The sequence below is a fragment of the Staurois parvus genome, unplaced genomic scaffold (genome assembly GCF_062004578.1).
Source record: "Staurois parvus isolate SC_StPar_1 unplaced genomic scaffold, SC_StPar_1.0 ptg000223l, whole genome shotgun sequence".
NCBI lineage: Eukaryota > Metazoa > Chordata > Amphibia > Anura > Ranidae > Staurois > Staurois parvus.
This window is the reverse complement of record NW_028318019.1, coordinates 495,778-523,086: the sequence shown is the minus strand read 5'-3', so window position 1 is coordinate 523,086 and position 27,309 is coordinate 495,778. Positions and strand designations below refer to the sequence as shown.

The following is a 27,309-nucleotide window of genomic DNA, read 5'->3' as shown; positions in this document are numbered from 1 at the left end:
TGGAAGCTCAGACCTCACAAATGGAGGCTCAGGCCGCACATAAGAAAGCAGAAATGGAAGTTCAGGCTGCAGAAATGGAGCCTCAGGCCTCACAAATGGAAGCTCAGACCTCACAAATGGAGGCTCAGGCTGCACATAAGAAAGCAGAAATGGAGGCTCAGGCCGCAGAAATGGAGCCTCAGGCCTCACAAATGGAAGCTCAGACCTCACAAATGGAGGCTCAGGCCGCACATAAGAAAGCAGAAATGGAGGTTCAGGCCGCAGAAATGGAGGCTCAGGCCACACATAAGAAAGCAGAAATGGAGGCTCAGGCCTCACAAATGGAGGCTCAGGCCGCACATACGAAAGCAGGAATGGAGGCTCAGGCAGCAGAGAGAGACGCTAAAGCCACCCACCAAAAGGCAGAAATTGAAGTTTTAGAAAAACAATGTGAGCAGCCAGAGCCATGGCAAGGTTCTGGGTCTTAGAACAAGCCGCTAGTAAAAACAAGAGACAACAGTTCCAGACACTCAGTTGTATCTTATGTCTCAGATTCTTCACACATCTCTCCAGAACGTCAACTTCCTGTCACAGCAGCCAAAGTACTCCATCAAAGTGTCTTCTCTGCACCTCCTGTACCTCAGGATGATTTGCCCTTATACAGTATCCTCCAATACATCAGACTGCTGCATCTCAGCCAGCCGCAGACACTGGTGTGTATTTAACAGACCGTCCATCATACTTTGACCTCCCAGCAAACGCACCACTCTACAAACTAACATGCCAATGGACTCTAAGCCAGCTCTGGCATTGAATGCCTTAGCAGCAACATATGTTCCCAAGTCACTTCACGTAAGTCCACCAACCGTCACAACCAACTCTGTTCCTCCTGCAGTCATGCACCCAAAATCTGAAAACACGGATATGTCACAGCTTGCTACATACATGCTCTGCAGAGGGCTTGTTAAGACCGGCCTCACCAAGTTTAATGACAAGCCTGAGAATTACAGAGGCTGGAAATCCACTTTTAAGGCCACAATGAGTGACCTAGACATCAATGCCACAGAGGAATTAGATCTACTCATCAGATGGCTAGGTCCACAGTCCACTGAATGCATCAAGAGACTCAAAGCAGTTCATACTGACAACCCTGCTGCAGGCCTTAGTGCTGCTTGGGGCAGACTTGAACAGACCTTTGGCAGCCCAGAGGCCATTGAAGATGCTTTATTCAAAAGGTTGCAAAGCTTCCCAAGGATTGCTGCTAACGACGATCTAAAGTTTCAAGAAATCAGCGATGTTCTATTAGAGCTTCAACTTGTTAAGGCTGACATCAACTTACCTGGTCTCAGTTACCTTGACACCTCTCATGGCATCAAATCTATTGTTCTAAAGCTACCATATGGACTAATGTTCTACCTGCACCTGCTACAGTTCTTGAAAAGACTGATCAAAGCAAGAGAATTGAGGACCCAAATCGCCAATGTCCAATACATAACAAACCACATCCACTTAAGAATTGTATCGGCTTCAGAAAGAAAACCCTCCAAGAATGTAAGGAACTTTTGAAGAAATTTGGGTTTTGCTACAAATGCTGTGCCTCCACAGAACACTTTGCAAAGGACTGTAAAGCGATCATCAAATGTATAGAGTGTGCATGACAGTGATGACCATGTGCGAGATCTTCATCAATATTCGCACAACTCTACTACGCTCACAAACAATCTTCCTGAGGCAAGGCAAGGCGGGGAGCGCCCAGATCAAGCAGCACCTACCATCCCAGTGTTCTCTACATGTACAGAGGTCTGCAGAGAAGGATTCTGTGACAACTCCTGTGCAAAGATATGCTTGGTCCGTGTATACCCCAAAGGTCAACCTGAAAAGGCCATAAGACTGTGTACTATTCTGGAGGATCAGAGTAACAGATCTCTTGCAAGAACACAGTTTTGTGAACTGTTGAACATAACTGGAGATGCTCTGCCTTGTACTCTAAGCACATGTTCTGGCACTACAGAGGTCTTAGGTAGGAGAGCCAGTGGTCTTGTAGTTGCTTCTCATCATCACTAAGAAGACTACCCAGGACGGGGAGGATCGTGTGTGGAGTGATTCATAAGGCTCATTGGTCCTGTAGGGCCTGGGCAGGAAGGTGAGGGGGCACCCCAACCTGTGAGGATTGGCACTACACCAGCACAAGCACAAGAATTCCACCTGCATGTGTATGTGAAGTGATGCCATTCATGTGGACTATTTATACTACAGCATCCACATCTTCTATAGGGATAGTGTGTAGTAGTCCAGTAAAGTTTTTGCATGGTTCACTGTGTCACCTGATCCCGAAGGGGATTCACACACTGTTTCTTGCACTCACATATGATCCCTCAGCTGAGGATCATGGAGGGGGAGTGTGTCCTTAGTAGCACTTACCTATTGTTTAGTGTGTGTTATTAATACTATCATTATATGTGTGACCTGTTCTCGCCATTATATGGGTTTATATAGCGCCGCACTAGCTTGGTGTATATTGCAATTGCTGTTATGGCTGACATTCAGCAGATGTTCCATTGTTTCATTGTCCGTGAAGACTACAGAAACTTCCTCAGGTTCTGATGGTACCGCAATAATGATGTCAACGATGAAGTCATAGACTATCGAATGAAGGTACATGTTTTTGGTAACAGTCCTTCTCCTGCAGTAGCAATTTATGGACTGAGGAAAACAGATCAAGAAGGTGAGAAAGAATTTGGATCTGATGCAAGACAGTTCGTTGAAAGGAATTTCCATGTAGAAGATGGACTCAAATCTCTGCCCAATGAAGAAGAAGCTTTTGACCTTCTTACCAGAACCCAGAACATGCTTGCCACCGCAAACCTCAGACTTCAAAAAATCATCTCTAACAGCGACAAAGTCATGATAGCCTTTCCTTCTGATGACCATGCTGTCAGTGTGAAGAAATTCCAACTAGGGTCTTACCTTTCTGTACAACATACATGTACAGTTATACTGTACAGTTCAATATGAACATCTTTCCCCTAGCTCTAACTATAGTAGTGTGGCTGCCCAGGCATACCTCTGTGAAGCAAGAGTCCGTGGCGTTGTTCATGGCTTGATGTCTCCAAAATTCCCAGTGTCTTCAATGGGCTGCAGGGCTTGCACCAAATACCCAGGAACTGAGTTACAATAGGATTGGACACAAGCAAACAGAAAACCTATAAGCCAGTCCCTGTGTAACCCCTTCTGCTCCCACCAAGCTTCTGTTTTTTGCTATTAACTTAGGTGGTTGGATGCTTCAGCTCTGAAGAAAAAAGTCTATTTATTTTTTTGCTAGCTTTCTAACTTTGTCAAATTTTCTTTTTGGTGATGTGTCAGTGAAGATTTTTGCTACACTGATGGGGATTTTGTCTTGGTGACATCAATCAAAGTTTCTTGGTGACATCAATCAAGGTTCCTTGGTGACATCAATCAATCAAGGATCTTTGGTGACATCAATCAAGGTTCCTTGGTGACCTCAATCAATCAAGTTTTGTTGGTGACACCAATCAAGGTTCTATGGTGACCTCAATCAAGGTTCCTTGGTGACATCAATCAATCAATCAAGGTTTCTTGGTGACCTCAATTAAGAATTATTGCTGACCTTAATCAAGTTTCCCTGGTGACTTCAATCAATCAAGTTTTCTTGGTGACACCAATCAAGGTTCCTTGGTGGCCTCACTCTAGGTTCCTTGGTAACATCAATCAAGGTTTTCTTTGCAACCTCAATCAAGGTTTCTTGGAGACATCATTCAAGGTTTTCTTTGCGATCTCAATCAAGGTTACTTGGTGACATCAATCAAGATTTCTTGCTCACCTTAATCAAGATTCCTTAGTGACTTCAATCAATCAAGTTTTCTTGGTGACATCAATCAAGGTTCCTTGGTGACCTCACTCTAGGTTCCTTGGTAACATCAATCAAGGTTTCTTGGTGACATCAATCAAGGTTTTCTTTGTGAACTCATTCAAGGTTCCTTGGTGACATCAATCTATCAAGGTTCTTTGGAGAACTCAGATGATCTTGATCAGCTATCGTGATCAGTGTTTTCTCAGCACTAGCTTTTGAGGCTGGACCCTCCTGGACTGTACATGTGAGACTAGCCTGGAATGTAACCTTCGGGCACTGGGCTTTTCATTGTGGTGCTCTCCAGGCCAGGGTGTACTGTGTTAGTTAGCTGAGGAGTGCTTTTGGGTCCAGAGTTGTGCTGCGGTCACAGGTCTGATCCTGTCTTTGAAGAATCACTTAGTGAGCAGAGCCAGTTGTGATGAAGCACTGGGAGCTACCTCATGGCCACCATTTTAAATTTCCCGCCACTTTTTAACAGGGTAAGAGTTAAGGCCAAGGAATTGAGTGCTGATGGCATTCATTGGGTTGAGCTCTTTCTCTCTATTCAGCTTGGAGGAAGCATCATTCTGCCATTGATCTTGAAGCATCACGTGGATTTCCCTTCCTACACTGACTTGGTCACCCTCGACCACCTGAAACCCTGAGCCGGAGTTGCCTGGGTTTATGAGACCTAAAACCTTGTCTCACATTGGGCCTAGTTGAATTACCACTGTACAAACACAACATGTCTTCACTTAGACAGCCAGGACTGTCCCACTGCCAAGGATGAACTCGGCTTATAGTCCTAGAGTGCTTCTGTGCGCATTTACCTTAGTTTTCTCAGAAGGAATTGACACCTGTAATTCAGAACCTTGGACCCCTATTGTCACTGGATCATCATTATTGAAGTCTACCAAAGCTCTCTCGTGTGTGGCCAAGGTATCCCCCGTGTCTACAGGGACCTCAGTCTCCACTTTGTACTTTCTGGCTGTTTTTGCTCAGATATCGGGGCACTTTATGCCCTCAAAGGCTCCACATGGTCCCCTGCAGATTATGTCTGTGATTGGCCTAAAACTTCTATTCATGCTGGCCATGTTGACCTTGTCACTGTCTCTGAGAGTTCCAACAATCTACCTCTGGTTGGGGTCATTGCAGTCTCCTGAAGTGGACACAGATTTACCAGGGTTGTTTCAAACCTTATAGATGTACTACCCATCATCTGGAGAATCAGCCTTTTGTTCCAGGCCTTGGGTTTTTTATGTCCCATCATGCCTCTGCCTTTGGGAGTCATGCTTGTAACTGTCAATCTTGCAATGTCTCATGGGACTTGAAGTTTGGCAACAGTTGGAGGGTCATCAGTTTGACACCTGTGCTTTAGGGTTTTAATTCCTCCCCTTATAAGTCAGGATCATTCTCCCTCCCTCATCTTTCAGGGTGTGTAGGGTGCCAAGGGATTACTCTCATAATTTAGACTCCCTTTTTCAATTGTAACTCAGTGCTTGTCATCAATCCCTCATGCCTGGGAGCCTGAACTTGGGGCAAAACATCCAAATGGTCTCTCTAGACCAAGTACTTCCAGATATTACCTGTCTCCCTTTTTGTATGAAAGGGGTATTTCTTCCCTTCACCATGAAAGTCTTGGGGCTCCAATCTGTTTCCTGAGAACAGTTCCTGTCTCATCAAGCATCCCCTCCATGACTTGGTACTCTGACCTGAGCTCCACTGGAAATCCCTCACGTGTTGAAGAGTCTTCCCCTATGGAAAGGTCTGGGAGTTTTCCCTGTGGCAGGTCTAGTGGCCTAGTCCCTATGCTGTACTACACTGAGAGTGTTACGTTTCACTATGCTGTCCTCCTTGGAGATAAGAATTTACCGTCTGGTTCTCTTCTGATTCAGTACCTGAAAGCTGTTGATTTCCCACCTGGCAGGAAGATTTAATTGCTGGATGGCCCTGTGCTCTCCACATTGTCAGCAAGAAGATCATGCTTGGGTCCTGCTGCTAGCCCCCCCAGCAGGAAGGGGGTCTGCCTGGAGACCCTTGTGGGACCTTGTCACTGGAGCTTAAGTTCTCATTTGATGAGCGATGTGCAGTTCCTCCAGACTCCTTCCCTTGCTCCTGTTCCTAATCAGGTAGACAATCTAGGATCCCTTGCCCCTTCCCCTCTCCTCAGCTGAGGATGCTTTGTTGGACCAAGCTCCATGATTAGATGACGGCAGTTTTGCTTAGAGGCACCGATGGGTGTTTAGGCACATGGGTCCCTGTGCATCCTTATGACCTGCTGGTGTTTTGTGCACCATATGGGTTGCGCCATATTTCTTCTCTCTGCTTACCCCTGTGGAGGTGTCTTGGCACTTTCTCCTCTTCTAGTCAAGCCCTTAAATACTCTTAGGGTTCTTTCCTACCAGCCTTCAAGAGCTGGCTGGCTGTCTGATATGAAGGATGGGACATTCTGTGTAGTCTGTCTCGGTCTCTGATATGAAGGATGGGGCATTCTGGGTAGTCTGTCTCTCTCTGATAGGAAGGATGGGACATTCTGGGTAGTCTGTCTCTCTCTGATAGGAAGGATGGGAGATTCTGGGTAGTCTGTCTCGGTCTCAGATATGAAGGATGGGACATTCTTGGTAGTCTGTCTCGTTCTCTGATATGAAGATGAGGACATTCTGGGTAGTCTGTCTCTCTCTGATATAAAGGACAGGACATTCTGGGTAGTCTGTCTCTCTCTGATATGAAGGACAGGACATTCTGGGTAGTCTGTCTCGGTCTCTGATATGAAGGAAGGGAGATTTTGGGTAGTCTGTCTCTCTCTGATATGAAGGACGGGACATTCTGGGTAGTCTGTCTATCTCTGATATGAAGGACCGGATATTCTGGGTAGTCTGTCTCGGTCTCTGATTTGAAGGAAGGGAGATTTTGGGTAGTCTGTCTCAGTCTCTGATATGAAGGATGGGACATTCTGGGTAGTCTGTTTCTCTCTGATATGAAGGATGGGACATTCTGGGTAGTCTGTCTCTCTCTGATAGGAAGGATGGGACATTCTGGGTAGTCTTTCTTGGTCTCTGATATGAAGGACAGGAAATTCTGGGTAGTCTGTCTCTCGCTCTGATATGAAGGACGGGACATTCTGGGTAGTCTGTCTTGGTCTCTGATATGAAGGATGGGACATTCTGGGTAGTCTGTCTATCTCTGATATGAAGGACCGGATATTCTGGGTAGTCTGTCTCGGTCTCTGATATGAAGGACGGGACATTCTGGGTAGTCTGTCTCTCTCTCTGATATGAAGGACGGGACATTCTGGGTAGTCTGTCTCTCTCTCTGATATGAAGGACGGGACATTCTGAGTAGTCTGTCTCTCTCTGATATGAAGGACGGGACATTCTGGGTAGTCTGTCTTGGTCTCTGATATGAAGGATGAGACATTCTGGGTAGTCTGTCTCTCTCTGATATGAAGGATGGGACATTCTGGGTAGTCTGTCTCGGTCTCTGATATGAAGGACGGGACATTCTGGGTAGTTTGTCTCTATCTCTGATATGAAGGACGGGACATGCTGGGTAGTGTGTCTCGGTCTATGATATGAAGGATGGGACATGCTGGGTAGTCTGTCTAGGTCTCTGATATGAATGCTGGGTAGTCTGTCTAGGTCTCTGATATGAAGGACGGGACATTCTGGGTAGTCTGTCTCTCTCTGATATGAAGGATTGGACATTCTGGGTAGTCTCTCTCTCTCTGATATGAAGGACCGGCCATTCTGGGTAGTCTGTCTCTCCCTGATATGAAGGACTGGACATTCTGGGTAGTCTCTCTCTCTCTGATATGAAGGACCGGCCATTCTGGGTAGTCTGTCTCTCTCTGATATGAAGGACGGGACATTCTGGGTAGTCTGTCTCTCTCTGTTTGATATGAAGGACGGGACATTCTGGGTAGTCTGTCTTGGTCTTTGATATGAAGGACGGGACATTCTGGGTAGTGTGTCTCGGTCTATGATATGAAGGATGGGACATGCTGGGTAGTCTGTCTAGGTCTCTGATATGAATGCTGGGTAGTCTGTCTAGGTCTCTGATATGAAGGACGGGACATTCTGGGTAGTCTGTCTCTCTCTGATATGAAGGATTGGACATTCTGGGTAGTCTCTCTCTCTCTGATATGAAGGACCGGCCATTCTGGGTAGTCTGTCTCTCCCTGATATGAAGGACTGGACATTCTGGGTAGTCTCTCTCTCTCTGATATGAAGGACCGGCCATTCTGGGTAGTCTGTCTCTCTCTGATATGAAGGACGGGACATTCTGGGTAGTCTGTCTCTCTCTGTTTGATATGAAGGACGGGACATTCTGGGTAGTCTGTCTTGGTCTTTGATATGAAGGACGGGACATTCTGGGTAGTCTGTCTCGGTCTTTGATATGAAGGACGGGACATTCTGGGTATTTTGTCTCTCTCTGATATGAAGGACAGGACATTCTGGGTAGTCTGTCTCTCTCTGATATGAAGGACGGGACATTCTGGGTAGTCTGTCTCTCTCTGATATGAAGGATGGGACATTCTGGGTAGTCTGTCTTGGTCTTTGATATGAAGGACGGGACATTCTGGGTAGTCTGTCTGTTTCTGATATGGAGGATGGAACATTCTGTGTAGTCTGTCTCTCTCTCCCTGATATGAAGGATGGGACATTCTGGGTAGTCTGTCTCTCTCTGATATGAAGGATGGGACATTCTGGGTAGTCTGTCTGTCTCTGATATGGAGGATGGAACATTCTGGGTAGTCTGTCTCTCTCTCCCTGATATGAAGGACGGGACATTCTGGGTAGTCTGTCTCTCTCTGATATGAAGGACGGGACATTCTGGGTAGTCTGTCTCTCTCTGATATGAAGGACGGGACATTCTGGGTAGTCTGTCTCTCTCTGATATGAAGGACGGGACATTCTGGGTAGTCTGTCTCTCTCTGATATGAAGGATGGGACATTCTGGGTAGTCTTTCTCTCTCTGATATGAAGGACGGGACATTCTGGGTAGTCTGTCTCTCTTTGATAGGAAGGATTGGACATTCTGGGTAGTCTGTCTCTCTCTGATATGAAGGACGGGACATTCTGGGTAGTCTGTATCGTTCTCTGATATGAAGGATGGGACATTCTGGGTAGTCTTTCTCTCTGTCATGAAGGACGGGACATTATGGGTAGTCTGTCTCTCTCTGATATGAAGGAGGGACATTATGGGTAGCCTGTCTCTCTCTGATATGAAGGAGGGACATTATGGGTAGTGTGTCAGATTTTAGAGGTCTCTGTTTTATTATGCATTTTGTTTTTATCTTGTGTTCTGCGTCTTTAAGACTTTTCTATCTGTAAGTAAAATATCTTTTTTAAACAGTTGGTTGCATAAGAGTTAGGTTTATTGTTTCTTACATTTTTTAGTTGTTTTTGAACTTCCCTGGTATCTCTGTAAGGTAATACAATGCAGGAATGGTGATTAGGGAACATTTCTCAGGGCTGCAGTTCCTCTGAACTCCACAAGATGGTGATCTCATTTCTACTACCCAGACAGGACTTCTCTATGGAATATGAACAGGAAGTGATGTCAGGAACAGACAGGAAGTGATGTCAGGAACAGACAGGAAGTGATCTGGAATAAAGATAAGAAGCTCCATGCGGTCTGAAGGAGATCGGAGAGGTTGGTGGACGTGGCAGTAAAGGAGTTAATTATTATTATACAGGATTTATATCGCACCAACAGTTTTCTCAGCGCTTTACATAATGGAGGGAGACAATACAGCAACAATACAGATCAATACAAACAAGATTGCAGGTGGATTCTTGCTGGAATATAGATACTTCTATGCGCTCACCTTCCATTCAGCCCACTGCTGAGCTAACACAGCTTTGTGATGTTTATCCTTCATGGAGATCTTTAGAGACTCCCTTGGATACTCCTGATGGTTGATAATGGATGATTGAGGGTCTGTGGGTTAGTTTTTTCTCATGGCAATAAAAAGTGCTCCATCTCCTTGTATTATTCCTCGTTGGTATAGTGGGAAAGAGAAAGATACATGGTGCCTTATCGTTTGTTAAAAGAACAATTTTATTCACAACTACTTCGTATGCACTCACAAGTATTCAGTATAAAAAGCCCTGAGTTAAAATCAGTGAAACCGCTAAATGCGTGTGACAGGTCTCCTGCGTGGTTGCTCACACTCGTCACATAGACTTATACTCGCTGTGAAGTCAGGTTGCTGTGGTGACGTCAAAGCCTCTCCCCAATGCGTTGCGCCACAGGGACATGTGGTCCCTGTGATCACATCCCCCGGATGAAGCCACATGTCCATGTGGCGCATCGCGTTTGGGAGGGGAATAATGAACCAGCAAACACAAATGCTCCTGCGCTTGGGGATAGACTCGATGCAGGCTGCAACCACATTAAGAATGTCCTGGAACATGCACACCTTGTTGCCCTCAACAGACCGGGGGAATCCAAATATACTGAATGAGGAAAGAACAAAGAGAGGGCGCACAGGCCTAGTGCATTACCATAAAAAATGTTTAATAAGAAATAAAATAGGTGTTGTACTCACAAACGACAATAAAGTCAAGGCACGTCATAAAAAAACAGCTGGGTCAACACCGCACTGAGTAACAGTCCGTGATGGTGAATGTAAACATCCAATAGGCTGACGCTTTTCGAGGACTTGCCTCTTCCTCAGAGCATGATGTGGCTCTGACGTCACCACAGCAACCCGACTTCACGGCGAATATAAGTCTATGTGAGCAACCACGTAGGAGACCTGTCACACGCATTTAGCGGTTTCACTGATTTTAACTCAGCTCTTTTTATACTGAATAATTGTGAATGCATAAGAAGTAGTTGTGAATAAGATTGTTCTTTTAAAAAACGATAAGGCACCATGTATCTTTCTCTTTCCCACTATACCAACGAGGAATAATACAAGGAGATGGAGCACTTTTTATTGCCATGAGAAAAAACTAACCCACAGACCCACAATCATCCATTATCAACCATCAGGAGGATCCAAGGGAGTCTCTAAAGATCTCCATGAAGGATAAACATCACAAAGCTGTGTTAGCCCAGCAGTGGGCTGAATGGAAGGTGAGCGCATAGAAGTATCTATATTCCAGCAAGAATCCACCTGCAATCTTGTTTGACTAATCAACTTTAATTGAATTTATGTAGATTTTTTTGGACACTTCATTTCTTATTTAAATTACTGATATTATGATATTTATTTTGTTTTTTTCACATTTTATTATTTATTTTAAAGTTGTAATAAGTTAATTTGTAAGGTTCATTATTTCTGGAAGTATTCATATCTCACATTTAGGGCGTGGCAATAAGCAATCAATTTACTGTACATTACTACAAAACACATTTATATGAGGATGTGAATAGATGCCTGCTGACCTATATATTTATTTATTCTACCTCAGTGGCTCGCAAGTAATTATATATTATTAATACAGTTCAATACAACAGGGATTTGAGGGCCTGATCCTGGGAGTTTATAATCTACGAGGGAGGGGCTAGTAGTACAAAAGTTAGTAACTGTGGGGGATGGACTGGTTGGAAGAGTAGAAGATTCCAGTATTAGCTAAGGGCAGGATAGGCTTCCCTGAGATCGGTTTTCAGAGGTCGCCTAAAAGTAAGCAGAGTAGATGATAGTCTGATAAATTGGGGTAGAGAGTTCCAGAGGATGGGGGAAGCTCTGGAGAACTCCTGGAGATGAACATGGGAGAAGGAGACAAGGGAGCTAGAGAGTAGGAGTTCTTGCAAGGAGTGGAGAGTACGGTTTGGGTGATATTTAGAGACAAGATTGGTGATGTAATTTGGAGCAGAGTTATAAATGGCTTTATATGTTATTGTTAGTGTTTTGAATTTTATCCATTGGGCAATGGGAAGCCAGTGGAGGGATTGGCAGAGAGGGGTGGAGGACACTGAATGGAGGCCAGTGGAGGGATTGGCAGAGAGGGGTGGAGGCTAGTGGAGGGATTGGCAGAGAGGGGTGGAGGACACTGAGTGGAGGCCAGTGGAAGGATTGGCAGAGAGGGATGGCAGATATGGAGCGGTTAGTAAGGTGGATGAGTCTGGCAGCAGCATTCATGATAGACTGAAGAGGGGATAGCCTGTGATGAGGTTGGCCAATAAGGAGGGAGTTACAATAGTCAAGGTGAGATATAACAAGGGAGGGAATAAGTTGCTTAGTTGTTTCCGAGGTTAGGAACGGGCGTATCTTGGAGATGTTGTCTTGGTGAAGTCTACAAGATTTGGACAGTGATTGGATTTGGAGCTGAAAGGACAGATGGGAGTCTAGGATTACACCTAGTACCCTGGCATGAGGGGAGGGAATGATGGTTGTATTATTGATCTTGATGGAGAAGTCAGGGGAGGGGCACAGGCTGGGGGGAATACTAAGAGCTCAGTTTTGGAAAGATTGAGTTTGAGGAAGTGGAGTGACATCCATGCCGATATGTCAGTAGGTTAGTAATGCGAGAGGAGACAGGTGAGGTGAGGAGGAGACTGAAGAGGCAAGGTAAGGGGTAGAAAGATAGATTTGTGTGTCATCAGCAAAGAGATGGTACTTAAAGCCGTGGGAGTTTATCAAGTGACCAAGGGAGGAGGTGTAGATGGAGAAGAGAAGGGGTCCAAGGACAGAGCCTTGAGGGACCCCTACAGAGAGAAGGAGTGAAGAGGAGGAGGCAGAGTTATCAGTAACACTGAAGGAGTGCTGCGATAGGTAGGAGGAGAACCAGGAGAGAGCAAAGTTTCGGAGGCCAAGAGAGTGTAGTTTTTTGAGGAGGGGGTGGTCAACCATATCAAAAGCCGCAGAGAGGTTAAGTAGTAAGAGTACGGAGTAGTGGCCATTGGCTGGGATGAGTACGGAGTAGTGGCCATTGGTTGGGATGAGTATGGAGTAGTGGCCATTGGCTGGGATGAGTATGGAGTAGTGGTCATTGGCTGGGATGAGTACGGAGTAGTGGCCATTGGCTGGGATGAGTATGGAGTAGTGGCCATTGGCTGGGATGAGTATGGAGTAGTGGTCATTGGTTGAGATGAGTATGGAGTAGTGGTCATTGGTTGGGAAGAGTACGGAGTAGTGACCATCGGTTGGGATGAGAAGGGAATAGCGACCATTGGTTGGGATTAATACGGAGTAGTGGCCATTGGTTGGGATGAGTATGGAGTAGTGGCCATTGGTTGGGATGAGTACGGAGTAGTGGCCATTGGTTGGGATGAGTACGGAGTAGCGGCCATTGGTTGGGATGAGTACGGAGTAGTGGCCATTGGTTGGGATGAGTACGGAGTAGTGGCCATTGGTTGGGATGAGTACGGAGTAGTGGCCATTGGTTGGGATGAGTACGGAGTAGTGGCCATTGGTTGGGATGAGTACGGAGTAGTGGCCATTGGTTGGGATGAGTATGGAGTAGTGGCCATTGGTTGGGATTAGTATGGAGTAGTGGCCATTGGTTGGGATTAGTATGGAGTAGTGGCCATTGGTTGGGATGAGTACGGAGTAGTGGCCATTGGTTGGGATGAGTACGGAGTAGTGGCCATTGGTTTTAGCAATTAGTAGATCATTAGTGAGGTTTAGTAGGGCAGTTTCAGTGGAGTGTAGTGAGTGAAAGCCAGACTGTAAAGGGTGAAGAAGGTTGTTGTCGGTGAGGTGGGAGCTCAGGTGATTGTAGACTAAGCGTTCTAGGAGTTTAGAGGTAAATGGCAGCAGGGAGATGGGTCTTAAGTTGTTCAGGTTGGTGGGGTCCAGGGAGGGCTTGTTAAGTATGGGAGTGATGTGCGCATGCTTTAGAGGGGTGAGGAAGGCACCAGTAGAGAGGGAAAGATTGAAGATGTGAGTGAGGGAGCATAGGATGGAAGAAGAGGGTGACCGTAGTAGTTGTGAGGGGACAGGATCCAGGGGGCAGGTAGTGAGATGGGCTTCTGAGAAAACCTTAGTGACCTCTTCAGTAGTAGTGAGGTCAGAAGAGGAAAGTGTTGAGGGAGGTTGAGTATAAGGTATGCTAAGTGGGATGGATGTCTGTGCAGTGGAGATGCCCCTACGAATTGCATCAATCTTGTTTTTGAAATGATTTGCAATCTCATGAGCAGTGAGTGAGGTACTGGGTGGAGGTGGAGAATGTAGAGAGTTAAAAGTAGAGAAGAGACGACGAGGACTGGATGACAAGGTATTAATAAGAGTGAGAAAGTCGTCTTGTTTGGCAGCATGGAGGGAGGAATTGTATGTGAAGAAAGCAGATTTATATCGGGTGAATGCTTGTTGAGATTTGGTTTTACGCCACAATCGCTCCAGCGCATGACTATGTTGTTTAAGATGTCCGGTGCGGTGTGGTCAGTCTGCCACGGATGTAACGGTTGGGGCCTGATGCTTCGTGTTGTTAGAGGACCAAGTGAGTCCAGTGTGGATGACAGTGAACTGTTGTAGACAGCAGTGGCCAGGTCAGGGCAGGACAGGGGAGAGATTCTGTCATAGAGTTGGTCAGTTGCAGAGTGGAAAGGAGCCGGGTTCAAGTTGTGAAGGTTTCTGCGGGTAATTGTTTGCTGCTTGGAGGGATAGGTGTTTGAAGACGAGGAGACTGTGAAGGTGATGAGATTGTGATCAGAGAGAGGAAAGGGGGTGTTTGTGAGGTTGTAGGGAGTGCAAAGATGGGAGAAAACAAGGTCTAATGTATTCCCATCAGAGTGAGTGGAGGACGGTATACATTGTGCTAATGCAAAAGATGAGGTAATGTTGAAGAGTTGGGATGTAGCCGGGTTGTTGACATTAATAGGGATGGTAAAATCTCTGAGAATGATAGTTTGTAGTTCAGAGGAGAGAAAGTAGGGTGTCCAGGTGCAGAAATCATCAAGAAAGCGGGACACGGGTCCAGGAGGCCGATAGATCACTGCAATCCTCAGAGAAATGGGAGAAAACAGCCGGATGCAGTGAGTCTGGAAAGAAGAGAAGGATAGAGAGGGAGGGTTAGGGAGGACTTGAAAGGTACTCAGTGGTGATAGAAGCAAACCAACCCCACCACCTTTCTGACCACTGGGTCTGGGTGAGTGGGTCCAGATGAGGCCTCCATAGGAAAGTGCTGCGGGGGAAGCAGAATCTGCTGCTTGGAGTCAGGTTTCTGTAATTGCTAGTATGTTAAGGGAGCGGGAGACAAAAAGGTCATGGACAGAGGTGAGATTATTACAGACAGAGCGGGCATTCCAGAACGCACATGAAAAAGGGAGGGTGGTTTTTGGGAGCACGGGGACTCCTATTAAATTGAGGGGATTGCGGCTATTCCTGGAGGAAAGAGGGTGCCTGGTGTGCGGGGGAAATACTGGAGGACCAGGGTTTGGGGAGATATTCCCAGAGGTTAGGAAAAGGAGAATGCCTGGTGCTGGGGTGAGATACTGGAGGACCAGGGTTTGGGGAGATCCCCCGAGGTAAGGAGAAGGAGGGTGCCTGGTGCAGGGGTGAGATACTGGAGGACCAGGGTTTGGGGAGATGTCCCCAGAGGTTAGGAGAAGAAGGATGCTTGCTGTGGGGGTGAGATACTGGAGAACCAGGGTTTGGGGAGATCCTCAGAGGTAAGGAGAAGGAGGGTGCCTGGTGTGGGGGTGAGATAGTGGAGGACCAGGGTTTGGGGAGCTATCCCCAGAGGCTAGGAGAAGGAGGGTGCCGAGTGAGTTAGTGGAGGACCAGGGTTTGGGGAGCTATCCCCAGAGGCTAGGAGAAGGAGGGTGCCGAGTGAGTTAGTGGAGGACCAGGGATTGGGGAGCTATCCCCAGAGGTTAGGAGAAGGAGGAGGGTGCTGGAGTGAGAGTGGAGAACCAGGGTTTGGGGAGATATCCCGAGAGGTTAGGAGAAGGAGGGTGCCTAGTGAGGGGGTGAGATAGTGGAGGACCAGGGTTTGGGGAGATATCCCCAGCGATTAGGAGAAGGAGGGTGCCTGGTGTGGGGTGAGATAGTGGAGGACCAGGGTTTGGGGAGATATCCCCAGAGGTTAGGAGGAGGATGCCTGGTGTGGGGGTGAGATAGTGGAGGACCAGGGTTTGGGGTGATATCCCCAGAGGTTAGGAGAAGGAGGATACCTGGTGTGGGGGTGAGATAGTGAAGGACCAGGGTTTGGGGAGATATCCCCAGAGGTTAGGAGAAGAAGGAGGGTGCCTGGTGTGGGGGTGGGATAGTGGAGGTCCAGGGTTTGGGGAGATATCCCCAGAGATTAGGAGAAGGAGGGTGAGGAAAGTAACATGGGAGCGGGATGTACACGAGCGCACATGCCTTCCAGTCCTGGTGTTTGGGTCAGCAGGGGAGTGAAGTATCAGCAGGAGGTGATGAGAGCAGTAGTAGGGAGATGGTAGCAGTGAGGGGGAGATGTACAAGTTTTGGGGTGGAGCAGAGGGGTAAAGAAATGAGATTTTGGGAACGTAGGAAAGTAATATGAAAAGGAGGAGTAGAGGGGACATATGAAGGGTACACGGAGTGGGACTCAGACTTGTAAGAGATGTTTCCCGGGGTGTTTGCTCCCAGTCTGTCCAGCATGCAGGAGAGTTTCTTGTTGTATCTTCCTGCTGCTTGAGTTCTGCTTTAGTTCAACTGCTTCTTAGCACTCCATCAATTTTTTTTTTCAATTCTTTTATTATAAATATATCAAAATAAAAGTCAGTTTTACCATGGTTCCAAAAAAAATCAAATAAAGTTCCATTTTTACATAAAACAAAGCATATTTCTGCAAATGTCAAGAGAAACGTATATTACAATTGCCAAAAAAAACGTTCCCATGTATTTACTCACATAAGGAAAGATAAAAGGACAGAAAGGAACAAAACGCATGCAAAGAACCAAAAACAGAAGTCTTGTATTTCATTCAAACTGATGACTTGGTCCTCACGATATGTCAGAAATTGCTGATTCACTCTGTGGAACCTTTCAGACATGGAACTTTTGCATGTAACTCTATATGTCCCTATTCTATACAAAATTCACTCCTATTCTACCCCTCCACCCACCCAGTCCAGCCCTTGTATGAAGGCCTGCAGGGAAGACAAAAAACAAGGTAACTACACAGTACCAACCATAAAAAGAAAAGGCCTCAAAGCCGCATACAGGATGTTCTTAGCACTCCATCAATGCAGCACTCACTCAAAAGCAGCACCCCATCAGTGACTGTGCCCCACCATCAGTGATCTCGCCCCATCAGTGACTGTGTCCCCCCCATCATTGATCTCCCCCCATAAGCTGATCTAAATTTATAGGGAGATGGCCGAATGAGCACTCATCTCCACCCCAATTAGGAACTGATAATGATCACATGAATGGGGGGGATGATTCTCAAACAGACCAGACACAGGCTACAGTCATAAACCGGTAATAAGATGTTATGTTCTATTTACACCCAGTAACCCCCCCGTCATGTCCGTCCTCTTCCTTCATAGTCGTGTCCGTCCTCTTCCTCCATAGTCGTGTCCGTCCTCTTCCTCCATAGTCCTGTCTGTCCTCTTCCTCCATAGTCACTGTGACATCTTTTATGTCCAGCAGATGATGATACACATCAGTATTTAGAAGGACACAAGGATCTCTACAAGGACGTCATGATGGACAATCAGCCGCCCCTCACATCACCGGGTAAGAGGAGACTTTATTGTAAAGGAGAGAGCAGTACGGAGGATCCACCTAGATCCCCCATCATCTGATAAACACATAGAAACAATGGATTCAGTCAGTGTGTGTGTTTCCTACAGATGGATCCAGTCATGGGAACCCACCAGAGAGATGTCCCCGTCCTCTGTATTCCCGGGATTCCACACAGGAAGGTCACACCATCCCTCACCATCATCAGGTAGATGATGACAATTATTGGTAGTTGTGATTTATACACAGCATGTTTGTTACAATGAATGTTTTATTATATCTTTCAGAGTGGAATCCTCGGGGATGATAATATTGATGTTAAAGAAGAGTATAAAGAGGAGGATGAGGAGTATGGAGTGATGGAGGAGTTTTCAGAAGGACACAAGGATATGATGGAGCCACCTAATACCAGGAACCCACCAGAGAGATGTCCCCGTCCTCTGTATTCCCGGGATTCCACACAGGAAGATCACACCATCCCTCATTATTACAAGGTTGGTGGGACGGAGAATCTAGAACATGGACTTGTAGAGACGATGTGTAAATATTTTATGTGACCTTACATTTTACAGATGATATTTTCTCTCATTTCCTTGATTTAGAGTGGAGATCCAATCGATATAGAATTTGAGGTGAAAGCAGAAGAAGAAGAGGCGTATGTGAGGGATGATCAGCAGTCTATGGAGGAGGATGGAATAACGGGGACATTTATAGAGGAGGACACTCCTACAGAGATCAGCACAGGTGGGTCATGAACACTAAATCCATTCCTCCACCCATACTGCTCACTGATTGGTCCAGAGTAGGGCGGGGACTGGGTGATATCAGCCTGTAATCCCCTGGTCACTTTCCTGAGCTGTGTTCCCCGTCCTGTATTCCTGGATTTCTCTCGGATAATCTTCCTTCTCTGTGCTGCAGACAAAAGAATCCAGGACTTTCCTACAGCAATCCCCCCTTATCCCCCCCTTATGTATTATACATGGAGATCATATCCCCCCTTATGTATTATACATGGAGATCATATCCCCCCTTATGTATTATACATGGAGATCATATCCCCCCTTATGTATTATACATGGAGATCATATCCCCCCTTATGTATTATACATGGAGATCATATCCCCCTTATGTATTATACATGGAGATCATATCCCCCCTTATGTATTATACATGGAGATCATATCCCCCCCTTATGTATTATACATGGAGATCATATCCCCCCTTATGTATTATACATGGAGATCATATCCCCCCTTATGTATTATACATGGAGATCATATCCCCCCCTTATGTATTATACATGGAGATCATATCCCCCTTATGTATTATACATGGAGATCATATCCCCCTTATGTATTATACATGGAGATCATATCCCCCCCTTATGTATTATACATGGTGATCATATCCCCCTTATGTATTATACATGGAGATCATATCCCCCTTATGTATTATACATGGAGATCATATCCCCCCTTATGTATTATACATGGAGATCATATCCCTCCTTATGTATTATACATGGAGATCATATCCCCCTTATGTATTATACATGGAGATCATATCCCCCCTCATGTATTATACATGGAGATCATATCCCCCCTTATGTATTATACATGGAGATCATATCCCCCCTTATGTATTATACATGGAGATCATATCCCCCCTCATGTATTATACATTGTGATCATATCCCCCCTTATGTATTATACATGGAGATCTTATCCCCCCTCATGTATTATACATGAAGATCATATCCCCCCTTATGTATTATACATGGTGATCATATCCCCCCCTTATGTATTATACATGGTGATCATATCCCCCCCTTATGTATTATACATGGAGATCATATCCCCCCTTATGTATTATATATGGAGATCATATCCCCCCCTTATGTATTATACATGGAGATCATATCCCCCCTTATGTATTATACATGGAGATCATATCCCCCCTTATGTATTATACATGGAGATCATATCCCCCTTATGTATTATACATGGAGATCATATCCCCCCCTTATGTATTATACATGGTGATCATATCCCCCCTTATGTATTATACATGGAGATCATATCCCCCCCTTATGTATTATACATGGAGATCATATCCCCCTTATGTATTATACATGGAGATCATATCCCCCCCTTATGTATTATACATGGAGATCATATCCCCCCTTATGTATTATACATGGAGATCATATCCCCCCTTATGTATTATACATGGAGATCATATCCCCCCTTATGTATTATACATGGAGATCATATCCCCCCCTTATGTATTATACATGGAGATCATATCCCCCCCTTATGTATTATACATGGAGATCATATCCCCCTTATGTATTATACATGGAGATCATATCCCCCCTTAATCTCCTCTTCTCAGTAGAGAATACATTCAGTTCCTCTCCTCATAGCTGATCTCCTCCATGCCTCGTATCAGTTTGGTTGCCCTTCTCTGTACTTCCTCCAGTTCCCCAATGTTCTTTTTGTGAATTGGAGCCCAAAACTGAACTGCATATTCCAGATGAGGTCTTACTAATGATTTGTACCGGGGGAGGGGGGGGTGATATCTCTGTCTCTGGAGTCTATACCTCGCCTAATACAAGAGAGGATTTTGCTCGCTTTAGAATCCGCAACTTGGCATTGCTGCCATTATTTTGCTTGTGATCTACTAGAACCCCCAGATCCTTCTCCACCATTGACCCCCCCAGATCCTTCTCCACCATTGACCCCCCCAGATCCTTCTCCACCATTGACCCCCCCAGATCCTTCTCCACTACTGACCCCCCCAAGATCCCTCTCCACAATTGCATCCCAGATTCTTCTCCAAGATTGATTCCCCCCAGATCCTTCTCCACTATTGACACCCCAGATCTTTCTCTACCATTGCCCCCCCCCCCAGTTGTACCCCCCTAGTATGTATGATGCATATTCTTAGCCCCCAAGTGCAGAATCTTACATTTATCACCATTAGCCCTCATTGGCCCCATAGCCCCCCATTGAGGTCGGCTTGTAAGTTGGAGACATCCTGTAAGGACGTTATTCCCCGGCACAGCTTGGTGTCATCTGCAAAGACTGGAATGGGATTTATAATCTCACACCCCATATTGTTTATATATATATTAATAAGTAAGGGTCCCAACACTGAACCCTGGGGTACCCCACTAATAACACTGAAACTTGGGGTACCCCACTAATAACACTGAACCCTGGGGTACCCCACTAATAACACTGAACCTTGGGGTACCCCACTAATAACACTGAACCCTGGGGTACCCCACTAATAACACTGAACCCTGGGGTACCCCACTAATAACACTGAACCTTGGGGTACCCCACTAATAACACTGAACCTTGGGGTACCCCACTAATAACACTGATCCTTGGGGTACCCCACTAATAACACTGAACCTTGGGGTACCCCAATAACACTAAGCCTTGGGGTACCCCACTAATAACCCTGAACCTTGGGGTACCCCACTAATAACACTGAACCTTGGGGTACCCCACTAATAACACTGAACCTTGGGGTATCCCACTAATAACACTGAACCCTGGGGTACCCCACTAATAACACTGAACCTTGGGGAACCCCACTAATAACACTAAACCTTGGGGTACCCTGCTTATAACACTGAACCTTGGGGAACCCCACTAATAACACTGAACCTTGGGGTATCCCACTAATAACACTGAGCCTTGGGGAACCCCACTAATAACACTGAACCTTGGGGTACCCCACCAATAACACTGAACCCTGGGGTACCCCACCAATAACACTGAACCTTGGGGTACCCCACCAATAACACTGAACCCTGGGGTACCCCACTAATAACACTGAACCCTGGGGTACCCCACTAATAACACTGAACCTTGGGGTACCCCACTAATAACACTGAACACTGGGGTATCCCACTAATAACACTGAACCTTGGGGTACCCCACTAATAACACTGAACCCTGGGGTACCCCACTAATAACACTGAACCCTGGGGAACCCCGCTAATAACACTGAACCTTGGGGTACCCCGCTAATAACACTGAACCTTGGGGAACCCCACTAATAACACTGAACCTTGGGGAACCCCACTAATAACACTGAACCTTGGGGTACCCCACTAATAACACTGACCCTTGGGGTACCCCGCTAATAACACTGACCCTTGGGGTATCCCACTAATAACACTGAACCTTGGGGTACCCCACTAATAACACTGAACCTTGGGGTACCCCGCTAATAACACTGAACCTTGGGGTACCCCGCTAATAACACTGAACCCTGGGGTACCCCGCTAATAACACTGAAAGTTGGGGTATCCCGCTAATAACACTGAACCTTGGGGTACCCCACTAATAACACTGACGCTTGGGGTTCCCCACTAATAACACTGAACCTTGGGGTACCCCACTAATAACACTGAACCCTGGGGTACCCCACAAATAACACTGAACCTTGGGGAACCCCACTAATAACACTGAACCTTGGGGTACCCCACTAATAACACTGAACCTTGGGGTACCCCACTAATAACACTGAACCTTGGGGTACACCACTAATAACACTGAACCCTGGGGTACACCACAAATAACACTGAACCTTGGGGTCCCCCACTAATAACACTGAACCTTGGGGTACCCCACTAATAACACTGAACCTTGGGGTACCCCACTAAGAACACTGAACCTTGGGGTACCCCACTAATAACACTGAACCTTGGGGTACCCCACTAATAACACTGAACCTTGGGGTACCCCACTGACACCCCTAGACTATTCAGTGTATGAATCATTAACCACTACTCTCTGAATACGATCTTTTAGCCAGTTTTCTATCCATTTACATTCAGATTTTTCCAGCCCATAGACTTTACCTTACACATTAGACGTGTGTGGGGAACTGTGTCCAAGTATACCACGTCCACCGCCACCCCTCTGTCCAAGTATACCACGTCCACCGCCACCCCTCTGTCCAAGTATACCACGTCCACCGCCACCCCTCTGTCCAAGTATACCACGTCCACCGCCACCCCTCTGTCCAAGTATACCACGTCCACCGCCACCCCTCTGTCCAAGTATACCACGTCCACCGCCACCCCTCTGTCCAAGTATACCACGTCCACCGCCACCCCTCTGTCCAAGTGTACCACGTCCACCGCCACCCCTCTGTCCAAGTGTACCACGTCCACCGCCACCCCTCTGTCCAAGTATACCACGTCCACCGCCACCCCTCTGTCCAAGTATACCACGTCCACCGCCACCCCTCTGTCCAAGTATACCACGTCCACCGCCACCCCTCTGTCCAAGTATACCACGTCCACCGCCACCCCTCTGTCCAAGTGTACCACGTCCACCGCCACCCCTCTGTCCAAGTGTACCACGTCCACCGCCACCCCTCTGTCCAAGTATACCACGTCCACCGCCACTCCTCTGTCCAAGTATACTATGTCCACCGCCACCCCTCTGTCCAAGTATACCATGTCCACCGCCACCCCTCTGTCCAAGTATACCACGTCCACCGCCACCCCTCTGTCCAAGTATACCACGTCCACAGCCACCCCTCTGTCAAAGTATACCACGTTCACAGCCACCCCTCTGTCAAAGTATACCACGTCCACCGCCACCCCTCTGTCCAAGTATACCACGTCCACTTCCAACCCTCTTTCCAAGTATACCACATCCACCAGCTCCCCTATGTCCAAGTATACCATGTCCACCACCAGCCCTCTGTCCAAGTATACCACGTCCACCGCCACCCCTCTGTCCATGTATACCACGTCCTCCGCCACCCCTCTGTTCAAGTATACCATGCTCACCGCCACCCCTCTGTCCAAGTATGCCACGTCCACAGCCACCCCCTTTCCAAGTATACCACGTCCACCGCCACCCCTCTGTCCAAGTATACCACATCCACCGCCACCCCTTTGTCCAAGTATACCTCATCCACCGCCACCCCTCTGTCCAAGTATACCACGTCCACAGCCACCCCTCCGTCCAAGTGTACCACGTCCACCATCATCCCTCAGTCCAAGTGTACTACATCCACCGCCATCCCTCTGTCCAAGTATACCACGTCCACAGCCACCCCTCTGTCCATGGATTTGCTAACCTCCAATCTAACCTGTTTCTTGATGGTTTAATCCCAGCTCACCTCTACATGTTGTCTACAGTAAACATTTAAGCTTTCACTGATTACAGAATACTAATACTGTGAGTCCTGACCCTTATACTATATAACTTGTACATTACATCCTCCTGACCCCTGCACTATATACTGTGTTGTACATTACATACTCCTGATCCCTGCACTATATACTCTATGTTGTACATTCCATACTCCTGACCCCTGCACTATATACTCTATGTTGTACATTACATACTCCTGACCCCTGCACTATATACTCTATGTTGTACATTACATCCTCCTGACCCCTGCACTAGATACTCTATGTTGTACATTACATACTCCTGACCCCTGCACTATATACTCTATGGTGTCCATTACATACTCCTGACCCCTTCACTATATACTCTATGTTGTACATTACATACTCCTGACCCCTGCACTATATACTCTATGTTGTACATTACATACTCCTGACCCCTGCACTATATACTCTATGTTGTACATTACATACTCCTGACCCCTGCACTATATACTCTTTGTTGTCCATTACATACTCCTGACCCCTGCACTATATACTCTATGTTGTACATTACATACTCCTGACCCCTGCACTATATACTCTGTTGTACATTACATACTCCTGATCCCTGCTCTATATTTTCTATGTTGTACATTCCATACTCCTGACCCCTGCACTATATATTCTATGTTGTACATTACATACTCCTGACCCCTGCACTATATACTCTATGTTGTACATTACATACTCCTGACCCCTGCACTATATACTCTATGTTGTACATTACATACTCCTGACCCCTGCACTATATACTCTATGTTGTACATTCCATACTCCTGACCCCTGCACTATATATTCTATGTTGTACATTACATACTCCTGACCCCTGCACTATATACTCTCTGTTGTACATTACATAGTCTTGACCCCTGCACTATATACTCTATGTTGTACATTACATACTCCTGACCCCTGCACTATATACTCTATGTTGTACATTACATACTCCTGACCTCTGCACTATATACTCTATGTTGTACATTACATACTCCTGACCCCTGCACTATATACTCTATGTTGTACATTACATACTCCTGACCCCTGCACTATATACTCTATGTTGTACATTACATACTCCTGACCCCTGCACTATATACTCTGTTGTACATTACATACTCCTGACCCCTGCACTATATACTCTGTTGTACATTACATACTCCTGACCCCTGCACTATATACTCTATGTTGTACATTACATAGTCCTGACTTCTGCTCTCCCCCCACTGCTATATATACACATAATATGGACTCTCTTTTGTTTCCCCCATTTCCTCCCAGCTGGACATTTTATATCGGATGATGTGATTGGAGCACAGACTTTTACATGGTGATAATAATGTGATAACATCCTCCAACTTTGGACCCTTAAACAGAAAGTGATAATGAGGGAGGAGTCAATACCCCAATGATGGTGGTCTTCAGGATCAGTCCAGTCTTCATCTTGGTTGTTCTCCCCCCATCCTCACTCTCTGACCTCTGGTGGGGCTCAGCCCCGCTGTTCTTCATGACTAAATCATGGACTAAATAAGGAAGTGCAGTACTTCTTGTGTTGGGAAGATGGCGATGAGTGATAGAGGGGGTGGGGCCCCTCGTCCTATAATCCCCTCATCACTGTCCCTCCTATAAAAGACAGTTCTGGTTGTTTCCTCACTCTCTGACTAAGGTCCATGAATAAAGAAATGACCTGGTAGGAGATCAGAGGAGCCATTTCCTAGTTCCCTTGAGGGTGGAATTGTAAGCTCCTCAGAGACCAAGCTGCCTGATGTGGGCGGAGTCCTGGTTTGGGGGAACCAATCAGCTCCTGTCTAGTAATCCTCTTTGTCTTTGTATTTTAGTCCATGGCCGGGAGATGAGGAAAACCTCCGAGGATTGTCTCACTTTGTCTCCAGACTGGAAAGTAGAAGATGAGGACATCACACAGTATAGTCCAGGAGAAAACCCGGCTCCCTCCAATGTCCATCCGGCACCACCCAGTGTAGATGGACCATCAGATTCCTCGTATCCTGAGGAACCTCAGACTGTGCGGGAACGGGCCGGCCTTCCAACAGGGAAGAGCTTCTCCTGTACTGAGTGTGGGAAGGGTTTCTGTTCTAAATTCCATCTTAATGTGCATAAAAGATCTCACACAGGGGAGAAGCCGTATTCCTGTCCTGAGTGTGGGAAATGTTTTTCACAGAAGTCCTATCTTCACACACATCAAAGATCTCACATGGAGGAGAAGCCGTATGCCTGTTCTGAGTGTGGGCAATGTTTTATACGGAAATCCTATCTTCACACACATCAGAGATCTCACACAGGGGAAAAGCCATTTTCCTGTCCTGAGTGTGGGAAATGTTTTTCAGTGAAGTCCAATCTTAACACACATCAAAGATCTCACATGGAGGAGAAGCCGTATGCCTGTTCTGAGTGTGGGAAATGTTTTTCAGAGAAGTCCATTCTTCATAAACATCAGAGATCTCACACGGGGGACAAGCCGTATTCCTGTCCTGAGTGTGGAAAATGTTTTTCAGAGAAGTCCAGTCTTCATACACATCAAAGATCTCACACGGGGGAGAAGCCATATTCTTGTCCTGAGTGCGGGAAATGTTTTTCACAGAAGTTCAGTCTTCATGAACATCAGAGATCTCACACGGGGGACAAGCCATATTCCTGTCCTGAGTGCCGGAAATGTTTTTCACAGAAGTCCAATCTTTACACACATCAGAGATCTCACACAGGGGAAAAGCCATATTCCTGTCCTGAGTGCGGGAAATGTTTTTTACAGAAATCCTATCTTCACACACATCAAAGATCTCACACAGGGGAGAAGCCGTATTCCTGTCCTGAGTGCGGGAAATGTTTTACACGGAAATCCTATCTTCACACACATCAAAGATCTCACACGGGGGAGAAGCCGTATTCCTGTTCTGAGTGTGGAATAGGTTTTTCAGAGATGTTCTGTCTTCATAAACATCAGAGATCTCACACAGGGGAGAAGCCACTTTCCTGTCCTGAGTGAGGGAAATGTTCCTCACTGAAGTCCTGTCTTCCTGTACATCTGGGATCTCACACAACCCTGGAGGTGTATTAGTGCCTTGAGTGCGGGAAATGTCTTCTAGGTGAATGTTGCTGGACATCCCAGCTCTCATGTGGGGAAGAAGCACACCCTGATATACACCTCAGATATACTCCATGGCTGATCTTCATCATGGAAGAAACAGTTCATAAGGAGATCAGAGGTCCCCAAAGACATGGATGAAGTGTGGGACCGGGTCGGCCATTGATAGCAGAAGAATAAAAATGGAATCCTGACCTAGAGCACTGGGCTGACTTTTCATTGGGTTGCAGAATACAGTGAAGGAAATGCGTATTTGCTCCCCGGCTGATGTTGAATGTTCGCCCCTCACACAGAAATGATCGGTCTAACAATGGAATGTTCGGTGTAACACTGAGAGACAGAATACAACAACAAATTCAGCAGAAATGCATCTAACAAATGATGACTGATCTGCATGTTCATGACGGAAAGAAAGATTTGATCCCCTTGATTCCCAGGTGTCTCTCATACTGGTAACAAGCTGAGATTAGAAGCAGTCTCTTAAAGGGAGTGCTGCTAATCTCATTGTGTTACCTGTATAAAAGACACCTGTCCACAGGAGCAATCAAACCATCAGATTC

At 46.3% G+C, this 27,309-nt stretch overlaps 1 protein-coding gene across 1 annotated transcript; it reads left to right on the top strand.

Annotated features, from left to right (window-relative positions):
• The first annotated feature begins 320 nt into the window (after positions 1–320).
• Positions 321–27,065, top strand: LOC149460640 (uncharacterized). Its single transcript, XM_089679405.1, has 2 exons — positions 321–429; positions 25,644–27,065. The coding sequence occupies exons 1-2, from the start codon at positions 321–323 to the stop codon at positions 26,648–26,650; spliced, it is 1,116 nt and encodes a 371-aa protein (XP_089535531.1). The 3' UTR covers positions 26,651–27,065.
• The last annotated feature ends 244 nt before the right edge of the window (positions 27,066–27,309 follow it).

What these genes read in the sequence shown, in the direction of transcription:
- LOC149460640 (XM_089679405.1), top strand. Translation starts at nt 321, where the DNA reads ATGGAGGCTCAGGCCGCACATACGAAAGCAGGAATGGAGGCTCAGGCA. An exon ending in TGAAGTTTTAGAAAAACAAT is followed by an intron (nt 430 to 25,643) that starts GTGAGCAGCCAG and finishes ATGGACCATCAG; the next exon opens with ATTCCTCGTATCCTGAGGAA.